The sequence below is a fragment of the Cygnus atratus genome, chromosome 27, assembly GCF_013377495.2.
Source record: "Cygnus atratus isolate AKBS03 ecotype Queensland, Australia chromosome 27, CAtr_DNAZoo_HiC_assembly, whole genome shotgun sequence".
Taxonomy (NCBI): Eukaryota; Metazoa; Chordata; class Aves; order Anseriformes; family Anatidae; genus Cygnus; species Cygnus atratus.
Window position 1 is genome coordinate 4,814,373 of NC_066388.1, and position 10,487 is coordinate 4,824,859.

The 10,487-nt window shown below is 65.2% G+C and overlaps 2 protein-coding genes across 2 annotated transcripts; both read right to left on the reverse strand.

The window, feature by feature from the left end:
- Positions 1–1,097: 1,097 nt before the first annotated feature.
- VAMP5 (vesicle associated membrane protein 5) lies at positions 1,098–6,702 on the reverse strand. Its single transcript, XM_035568755.2, has 3 exons — positions 6,585–6,702; positions 3,984–4,115; positions 1,098–2,788 (listed from the first exon to the last, which is right to left on the reverse strand). Exons 1-3 carry the CDS (start codon positions 6,585–6,587, stop codon positions 2,579–2,581), a joined length of 345 nt encoding a protein of 114 aa, XP_035424648.1. The 5' UTR covers positions 6,588–6,702; the 3' UTR covers positions 1,098–2,578.
- A 1,225-nt stretch (positions 6,703–7,927) lies between these two features.
- VAMP8 (vesicle associated membrane protein 8) lies at positions 7,928–10,415 on the reverse strand. The gene is made up of 3 exons (XM_035568756.2): positions 10,300–10,415; positions 8,949–9,101; positions 7,928–8,140 (listed from the first exon to the last, which is right to left on the reverse strand). The coding sequence occupies exons 1-3, from the start codon at positions 10,300–10,302 to the stop codon at positions 7,997–7,999; spliced, it is 300 nt and encodes a 99-aa protein (XP_035424649.1). The 5' UTR covers positions 10,303–10,415; the 3' UTR covers positions 7,928–7,996.
- Between the last annotated feature and the right edge of the window lie 72 nt (positions 10,416–10,487).

Genomic DNA, 10,487 nt, shown 5'->3' on the forward strand with positions numbered 1-10,487 from the left:
CATGCTGGGGACAAGGGGGGGCGTGCTGCCTCCGAGGGGGGGGGGTGCCACCAGGTCCCCGTCACCTCCCCATGTGCCACCAGGTTCCTGTCACCTCCCTGGGTGCCACCAGGTCCCCAAGGTCCCCGTCCCTTCCCTGTCACCTCCTTGAGTGCCATCGGGTCCCCAGGGTCCCCATCCCCTCCCCGTCATGGCCACCAGGTCCTTGTCACCTCCCCGGGTGCCACCAGGTCCCCATCCCCTCCCCGGGTGCCACCACAGCCATAGGGTCCCCATCCCATCCCCACTGAGGCCACCAGGTCCCTGTCCCCTCCCCAGGTGCTACTGCAGACCCTGTCCTGTCCCCAGGTGCCACCAGGGCCATCGGGTCCCCGAGGTCCCCATCCCCTCCCCGACATGGCCACCAGGTCCCTGTCACCTCCCTGGGTGCCACCAGGTCCCCAAGGTCCCCATCCCCTCCCCGTCACGGCCACCAAGTCCCTGTCACTTCCCCGGTGCCATCAGGTCCCCAAGGTCCCCGTCCACACCCTGGGTGCCATCATGTCCCCAAGGTCCCCATCTCCTCCCTGTCATGGCCACCAAGTCCCTGTCACCTCTTTGGGTGCCACCAGGTCCCCATCCCATCCCCGGGTGCCACCACAGCCATAGGGTCCCCATCCTGTCCCCATTGGGGCCACCAGGTCCCTGTCCCCTCCCCAGGTGTCACCAGGGCCATCGGGTCCCCAGGGTCCCCATCCCCTCCCTGTCATGGCCACCAGGTCCCCAACCCCTCCCTGTCACCTCCCTGGGTGCCACCAGCTCCCCAGGGTCCCCATCCCCTCCCTGTCATGGCCACCAGGTCCTTGTCCCCTCCCTGGGCGCCACCAGCTCCCCAGGGTCCCCATCCCCTCCCTATCAGGTCCCCGCCCCCCCCGGTGTCACCACCTCGGTGGCAGGGCCACAGCACCCATGTCCTCGCCACCCGCCCCGCTGTCACCCTCGCGTGGCACAGAGGTGCCACCAGGACCGTGCCCCCAGATTAGGGGGGGACAGGACAGGATTGGGCCCCCCCTGAGCCGCAGGTCGCGCTGTTTTGTTGTTGTAGGGTCTCCTCCAGGTGGGCTGTGATGGTTTATTGTGGTAGGGGCTCCCCGAATTGGGCCCCGTAAGGTTGTTATTGTAGGGTCTCCTGGGGGCGAGGCAGGGATATTTGTTATTGTAGGGTCTCCTTGGGGTGAGACATGGTTATATGTTATCGTAGAGTCTCCCTGGAGTAAGGCACGGTGGTTTGTTATTGTAGGGTCTCCCAACAGCGAGTCCTGCTGGTGTATTATTGTAGGGTCTTCTTGGAGCATGTCGTGCTGGTTTGTTATCGTAGAGTCTCCCTGCAGCGGATCCCATAGGCCTGTTATTGTAGGGTCTCCCAAAATCAGGCCCCATGGGTTTGTTATTAATGGGTCACCCTGGCGCAAGGCACGGTGGTTTGTTATTGTAGGGTCTTCCAACAGCGAGTCCTGGTGGGTTGTTGTCATTGGACCTTCATAAAGCAGATCCTGCAGCCTTATTTATTGTAGGGTCTCCCAGAGAGGGTCCTGCTGGTTTGTTATTGTAGTGTCCCCGGAACAGCTCCTAGTATTTTGTTTTGTAGGGTCTCACAGAGGAGGTTCCTACTGGTTTGTTATTGCAGGGTCTCCTGAAAGCACCCTTGTTTATTGTAGGGTCTCCCTGGAGCAGCTCCTGGTGGTTTGTTACTGTAGTGTCTCCTACTGCTTGGTGTGCGGGCTTATTTTTATAGGGTCTCCCCAGGCAGGTCCTGACATTTGTTTATTATAGGGTTGTCCTGGAGCAGCTCCTGGTGGTTTGTTATTGTAGGGTCTCACAGAGGGGGTTCTTACTGGCTTGTTGTTGTAGGGTCTTCCCAAGCAGCTCCTGGTGGCTTGTTACTGTAGTGTTTCCCAGTGCTTGTTGTGGTAGCTTATTTTTCTAGGGTCTCCCCAAGCAGCTCTGGTTGGTTTGTTATTGTAGGGTCTCCCAGAACTTGCAGTGCTGGCTTATTTATTGTAGGGTCTCCTGGAGCAGATCTGGGTGGTTTGTTACTGTACGGTCTCCCATCACTTGCAGTGATGTCTTATTTACTGTAGGGTCTCCCAGAGTAGCTCGAGGTATTTATTTACTGTAGGGTCTCCAAAGCAACTTCAGGTTGTTTGTTATTGTAGGTTTTCTCAGCACTCACAGCACTGTCTTATTTACTGTAGGGGCAGCTCCAGGTGGCTTGTTATTGTAGGGTCTCCCAGAACTCGCAATAATGTCTTATTTACTGTAGGGTCTCCAAAGCAACTCCAGGTTGTTTGTTATTGTAGGTTTCCTCAGCACTCACAGCACTGTCTTATTTACTGTAGGGTCTCCCGGAGCAGCTCCAGGTGTTTATTTACCGTAGGGTCTCCTGGAGCAACTCCAGGTGCTTTGTTATTGTAGGGTCTCCCATCACTGTCTTATTTATTGTAGGGTCTCCTGAAGCAGCTCCAGGTGCTTTGTTATTGTAGGGTCTCCCAGCACTCATAACAACGTCTTATTCACCGCAGGGTCTCCCGGGGCCGTGTCACGGCGGGGTGGGGGGGCTGCTGGTGGCCGGGGGGGCCGGGCCGGGGGGCGCGGGGGGGCCGCGGGGGGCGAGCCCCAGCCCCAGGGCGATGGCGAGCAGCAGCAGCAGCCCCACGGCCACCGCCCCCCCCAGCACCAGCCGCCACCGCCAGTGCCCCGCACGCTGCTGCTGCGCCACCGCCCGCGTGCTGCGCGTGAACGTCTCGCCCTGCGCACGGCGGGGGGGGGCGAGGAGATTGTAGGGTGGGGGGCACGTCCCCGCGTGTCCCCGTGTCCCCATACTGCCCAGGGGCATGTGGTCTTGTAGGGACCCCCCCACCGGGTTGTGGTCCGCCCCCCCACTCAGGGCCGTAACCCCCCCAGGAAGAACGTCCCCATAATGTCCCCCCCACTGCTATAACCCCCCCCTCCGGGATGTATGTCCCTATACTGTCCCCAAAGTGTCCCCCCCCCAGACCATAACTCCCCCAGAACAATGTCCCCGTAGTGCCCCCATGGTGTTTCCCCCTCCCCCCCCATAATCCCCCCAGCATGCATGTCCCCATAGTGTCCCCCCCCAGCCATAACCCCCCCAGGATGCATGTCCCCATAGTGTCCCCCCCCAGCCATAACCCCCCCAGGATGCACGTCCCTATACTGTCCCCACAGTGTCCCCATCATGTCCCCCCAGGGCCACATCCCCCCAGAGCTATAGGTCCCCGCACTGCCCCCCCCAGGGCCACACCCCCCAGGCTGTGTGTCCCCATAGTGTCCCCATATTTTTCCCCCAAGGGCCATGCCCCCCCCCCCCAGGCCGTATGTCCCCATAATGGCCCCAAGTGCCATGTCCCCCGCAGGCTGTATGTCCCCAACACGTCCCCCAAGTGCCATGTCCCCCCAGGCCATATGTCCCTATAGTGTCCCCCTTAAGCTGTATGTCCCCATAGTGTCCCCATAACATCCCTCCAAATGCCATGTCCCCCCCAGGCTGTGTGTCCCCACCACATCCCCCGAGTGCCACGTCCCCCCGGGCCATATGTCCCCATAGTGTCCCCCCCAGGCTGTGTGTCCCCACCACATCCCCCAAGTGCCATGTCCCCCCAGGCCGTATGTCCCCATAGTGCTCCCATAACGTCCCTCTAAATGCCATGTCCCCCCCAGGCCATATGCCCCCACAGTGTCCCCAGAGTGCCACATCCCCCCCGGGCTGTGTGTCCCCACAGTGTCCCCATAACGTCCCTCCAAATGCCATGCCCCCCTGTCCCTATGCCCCCGATGCACCCCCCCAAATGCCACATCCCCCTGGGCCATATGCCCACCCCGTGCTCCCCAAGTGCCACGTCCCGTTCCCCCCCCCATGGGCCGCGTGTCCCCATGTCCCCCCCGGGCCATATGTCCCCATAGTGTCCCCTCCTCGTGCCCACCATGGCTCGCAGCTCCTGCGCGCGGCTGTCCAGGTCGCTGAGGCGCCCTTCGCGCTCCAGCGCCTTGGCGAAGTTCTGCTTCATCAGCTCCGTCACCTCCTCCGCCTCGCGCTGGCACTGCGCCAGCCCCGCCTGCGGGACCCCAAGCGTCACCGGGGGGTGGGGGTGGGGGGTGGGGGTGTTGGGGGGATTGGGGACCTTGGGGACGTGGGGACCATGGAGACCCTGCGGTCATGGGGACCTTGGGGAGATTGGGGACACGGGGACCTTGGGGACATGGGGATCTTGGGGTCATGGGGACCTTGGGGACATGGGGATCCTTGGGTCATGGGGATCTTGGGGTCATGGGGACTTTGGGGACATGGGGACCTTGGGGACGTGGGGGCCTTGGGGACGTGGGGACCACGGACACCTTGGGGACACAGGGACTACAGGGACCTCAGGGACATGGGGACCTTCGGGATATTGGGGACACAGGGACCTTGGGGACATGGAGAACTTGGGGATCTTGGTGACATGGTGACCCTGGGGACATGGTGACCTTGGGGAAATGGTGACCTGGGGGACATGGAGACCTTCGGGACATGAGGACCTCAGGAACATGGGGACCTTGGGGACACAGGGACTATGGGGATCTTGGGGACATGAGGACCTTGGGGATACTGGGGACACAGGGACCTCAGGGACATGGGGACCACGGAGACCTCTGGGATCCTGGGGACACTGGGGACATGAGGAGCATGGAGACCTTGGGGACACAGGGACCTCAGGGACATGGGGACCTTGGGGACACAGGGACTATGGGGATCTTGGGGACATGGGGACCATGGAGACCTTGGGGATCTTGGGGACAGGGACTATGGAGACCTCAGGGACATGGGGACCTTGGTGTCATGGGGACCCTGGGGACATGGAGACCTTGGGGATCTTGGAGACGTGGTGACCTTGGGGACATGGTGACCTTGGGGACATGGAGACCTTCGGGACATTAGGACCTCAGGGACATGGGGACCTTGGGGACACAGGGACTATGGGGATCTTGGGGACATGAGGACCTTGGGGATACTGGGGACACAGGGACCTCAGGGACATGGGGACCACGGAGACCTCTGGGATCTTGGGGACACTGGGGACATGAGGAGCATGGAGACCTTGGGGACACAGGGACCTCAGGGACATGGGGACCTTGGTGTCATGGGGACCCTGGGGACATGGAGACCTTGGGGATCTTGGAGATGTGGGGACCTTGGGGAAAGGGGGCCCTTGAAGACATGGGGACCTTGGTGTCATGGGGACTATGGGGACGGGGGGGGGGGGGGGGGGGGGGGCTCAGTGACTTGGGTACACAGGGACCATGGGGACACTGGGACCCTGGGGACCATGGGGATGGGGCATGTGGGGATGCAGAGATGGAGGACATGGGGACACAGGGACCATGAGGACCTTGGGTCATAGGGACCATTGGGTCACGAGGACCCTGGGGACACGGGGACCAAGGGGATGGGGCATGTGGGACGCAGGGATGGAGGACATGGGGACTGTGGGGACATGGGGACCACAGGGACACAGGAATGGGACCCACAGGGACCAGGGGACACAGGGAACATGGGATGGGACCCGTGGGAACAATGGGGACAGGGCACAGCGTGGGGACATGGGGACAGGGCACAGCATGGATGGGGCAGACAGGGGACAGGACACAAGGCCAGGGACCTTGGGGACATTGGGACTGCGGGGACAGGGCACGTGGGAACAGGGATGGGACACAGGGACCATGGGGATGAGGGGACAGGGCATACGGGGCGACAAGACCCACGGGGACAGAGTGACACAGGGACGGGAGACATGGGGACATGAGGGCTATGGGGACACGGGGACCCTACGAAATGGGAATGGGGCACATGGGGATCAGGGGGACATGGGGACGGGGCACACAGGGATCATGGGGCTATGAGGACCATGGGACAGGGCAGAGGGGGATTAGGGGGACATGGGGACACAAGACCCGTGGGAACAGGGCAACATTGGGGTAGGAAACATGGGGACCATGGGGACCGGGGGATCAGGGGACATGGGGACAGGGCACACAGGAATCGGGGGATATGGGGATGGGAGACGTGGGGACACAAGACTCACAGGGACAGGGTGACGCAGGGATGGGAGACACGGGGACCACGGGGACCCCAGGAAATGGGGACAGGGCACACACGGATCATGGGGACACGGGGACACGGGGATCAGGGGACATGGGGATCGGGGGCACGGGGACCACGGGGACATGGGCACAGGGGGATCAGGGGGATACGGGGACCATGGGGACGCGGGGACCCAGGGACATGGCCCATGGGGACATGGGGACCATGGCGACATGGGGACACAGGGCCACGGCCCACGGCGCCAGGGCCACGCGGGCACTGCGTGGGGCAGGGCACCCACGGGGACGAGGGGGGGGGGACGGGGGGGGACACGGTGCAGGGCACAGCGGGTGGCGGGGGGGGGCGCGGGGGGAACACGGCGCGGGGACACGGCGGCGACACGGCGGCGACAGCTCCCCCCGCGGCTGACCCCCCGGGAACCGAAAGCGAAAGCGGCGGCGCTCACCATGCTCCGGGCGGCACCGGGACGGGACCGGGACCGGACGGGGACAGAGACAGGGACCGGGACCGGGACCGGGACAGGGACAGGACCGGGACAGGGACAGGACCGGAGCAGCCGTGCCCGTCCCGGCCCCCGGCCCCGCCCCCGCCCCACCCCCGTGGGGGCGCCCCCGGACACGCGTGACCCCCCCCCGTGGGGCCGCTCCCACGAGCCGTGTCCCCGCCCCCCCCCCCCCTTGACACCCCCCCCCGCGTGTCCCCGCAGCCCTATAGCTGTGGGTGCCCCCCCCAGGAACCCCACAAATGGGCGGCCCACCCAGGACCCCCCTCCCCCAAGGCGTGGGTCCCGCACAACCCCCCTGTCCCCGTAAGTGTGGGTCCCCCCCAAGACTCCCCCTCAAGCCTTGGGTTCCCCCCAGAGCCCCCCCAAAGTGTCAGTCCCCCCCAAGGAGACCCCAAAGTGTGACCCCACCTACGACCCCCCCCAAGCCATGGATCCCCCAGGACCCCCATGGCCCCACAAGCCTGGGTCTTGCCCAGGACCCCACCAAAGTGTGGATCCCACCCAGGACCCCCCCAAGCCATGGGTGCACCCCGGGACCCCCGAAGCCTTGGGTCCCCACAGGACCCCCTCGATGTGTGGGGTCCTCCCAGGACCACCACCCCCCCCCCAAAGTCTGGATCCCACCCAGGACCCCACAAAACCTTGGGTCCCCCCAAGCCATGGGTCCCCCGGGACCCCTCTCCCAAGCCGTGGGTCCCCCCTGGATCCCCCCCAGGACCCCCACAAACCATGCCCCGCCCCCCCGGGACACCCAAAGCCTTGGGTCCTCCCAGGACCCCCCCCCCCCCCAAGCCTTGGGTCCCACCAGGACCCCCCTCAAAGTGTGGGGTCCCCCCAGAACCTCCCCAAAGTGTGGTCCTACCCAGAACCCCCCCAAGCCTTGTGTCCCCCCCCCAAGCCATGGGTTCCCCAGGACCCCCACGTCCCTACAAGCGTGGGTCTCCCCCAGGACCTCCCCAAAGTGCGGATCCCACCCAGGACCCGCCAAAACCTTGGGTCCCCCCATGACCCCCCCTCCCAAAGTGTGGGGTCCTCCAAGAACCCTCCCATGCCTTGGGTCCCCCAGAGACCCCCTCAAAGTGTGGATCCCCCCAGGACCCCCCAAGCCCTGTGTCCCCCCCAGAGCCCCCCCCATTTTCCGGGTCCCCCCCAGCCGCGGCCCCCCGCCGAGTGGCACTGCCCTTTGTCACACGGTGCCTTTTGTCCCCAGGCACCAGGCACCCGCCTGGCACCGCTCCCCACGTCCCCCCCCCCCCCGCCGCGTCACACAGCCCACGCTCGGCTCCGCAGCACCACGTTTATGGGGCCGCTGCATCTGGGGGGGGCCCCCAGGCAGGGGAGTGGGGGGGGCCCTATGTGGGGATGACGCCCGAGGCCAGGAGGATGATGAGGATGAGGATGACGGCGCCCAGCAGCCCGAGGATGAGGAGCAGCTTCGTGTTCTTCCACCAGTACTTGCGCGCCATCTTCTGCGACGTCGTCTTGAAGTGCTCCGACTGCGGCAACGGGGGGGCTCAGGGGGGGCGCCGGGGGGACCCCGCTGCCGCCACGGGGACCCCGCACCCACCTGGGGACCCCACAGCTGAAACCTCTTGGGGAGCCGGTGTCCCCTTGGGGACCTGGAGCCCCACATCTGGGACCTCTTGGGGACCCGGTGTCCCCTTGGGGACCCAATGTCCCACACCCGGGACCCCTAGAGGACCCGGTGACCCACATCTAAGGACCTCTTGGGGACCCGGTGTCACCCTGGGGACCCGATGTCCCACATCTAACGACCCCCTGGAGACCCGGTGTCACCTTAGGGATCCGATGCCCCAATTCTAAGGACCCCTTGGGGACCTGTTGCCACCTTGGGGACCTGGTGCCCCACACCTAAAGACCCCCTGGGGACCTGGTGTCACCGTGGGGACCTGATGCCCAAATTTTAAGGATCCCTTGGGGACCCGGTCCCGCACATTTAGGATCCCATGGGGACCCAGTGCCACCTTGAGGACCTCATGTCCCACATCTGGGGACCTGGTGTCACCTTGAGGACCTGGTACCCCACATCTAGGGACCCCTTGGGGACATAGTGCCACCTTGGGGACCTGGTGCCACCTTGGGGACCTGGCACCCTGCACCTGGGGACCCCTGGGGACGCAGTGCCACTCCGGGGGTACCCCAGGTCCCACAAGCCCACCCCCACCTGGGGTCCCGGTGCCACCCTGCGGACCACGTGGCCAAAACAGTGACCTCGGAACCCCCCCGCTCCTCACGGCCGTGTGTCCCTGCCATGTCCCCAGTGTCCCCGCAGTGTCCCCGCACCGTGGCCTCCAGGTCCTCGGTCTTGTTGCGGAGGTGATCGAGGTTCTCGCCCCGCGCCAGGATGCGCTCCACGTTCTGGCTCATGATGCTCTTCACGCCCTCCACCTCCCGCTGCAGGTCCCGCACGCGCTCGCTGCCCCCCGGGGCGTCCGCCTGCGCCCGGCACCGCCTCGGTGGGTGGGGGGCACCCCCCCGGGCACACACCCCCGGGTGCCCCGTGCCCACCCCACACAGCCCCTGAGGAGCCTTCCCAGCACCCATGGGTGCTCACAGAGGCCCCCAAGAAGCTGGAGCTGCCCCACGCCCACCCCAAGCGCACCCCCAGCACCCCATAGGGGCTCCGAACACCCCCAGGCACCCCACAAGCTCCCCATAACCCCTTGGGCACCCAACAGGGGCCCCATATACCCCCCTCCAAGCACCCACAGGTGGCCCGTAACCCCCCCAAGGACCCACAGGTACCTCGTAACCCCCCATAGGTCCCCCATATACCCCCTGAAGCACCCATAGGTGTCCCATAACCCCTCCATAGGCGCCCCATAACCCCTTCACAGGCACCCCATACATCCCCTCAGGCATTCATAGGTGGCACTCACGTGCACATAGGCACCCCATATAGTCACCCAAGCACACATAGGTGCCCCCCAAGCACCCATAGGTGCCTCATATGCCACCCCAAGCACCCTATAGGCATAACATATAACCCCTAAGCACCCATAGGTGCCTCATAACGTCCCCAAGCACCCCATAGGCGCCCCATATACCCTCCTCCAAGCACCCACAGGTGCCTCATAACCCCCATAGGCACCCCATACACCCCTGCAAGCACCCATAGGTGCTCTATAACCCCCACAGGTACCCCCCAGTCACCCATAGCCCCCCCCATACAGCCCCGCAAGCACCCATAGGTGCCCTATAGCCCCCCCATACATCCCCCATGCCCCCACAGGTGCCCTATAGCCCCCCCATACACCCCCCCACGCACCCACAGGTACCCCTCGAGCACCCATAGGTGCCCTATAGCTCCCCCATGCACCCTTCAAGCACCCACAGGTGCCCCTCAAGCCCCCACAGGTGCCCTATAGCTCCCCCCAGACACCCCCCAAGCCCCCATAGGTGCCCCCCAAGCCCCCATAGACACCCCAAAGCCCCCCCAAGCCCCCCTAGGCACCCCAACCCCCCCCCAGGCACCCCATAGGCACCCCATAGGGCCCCCAGCCCCGCCCCCCCCCCGCGGCAGCCGCAGCCCAACGGCCCCGGGGCACTTCCCCATTTCCCCATTTCCTGGTCCCGGTCCCGGTCCCGGTCCCGGTCCCGGTGCCGGTCCCGTCCCGTCCCGCCCCCCCCTCACCATGGCCGCAGCCGCTGCCCGGCCCCGCTCCGGTCCCGGTCCCGTTCCCGCCCGGGGCTTCCGGGAGCGGCGGCGGCGGCACCGCCCGGGGCAGGGGCGGGGGCAGGGGGCGGGGTCACGATGGGGTCAGGGGGCGGGGCCGGGGGCGGGGCCTGACTCGACGGGCGTGGTCAAATCTCGGTGGGCGG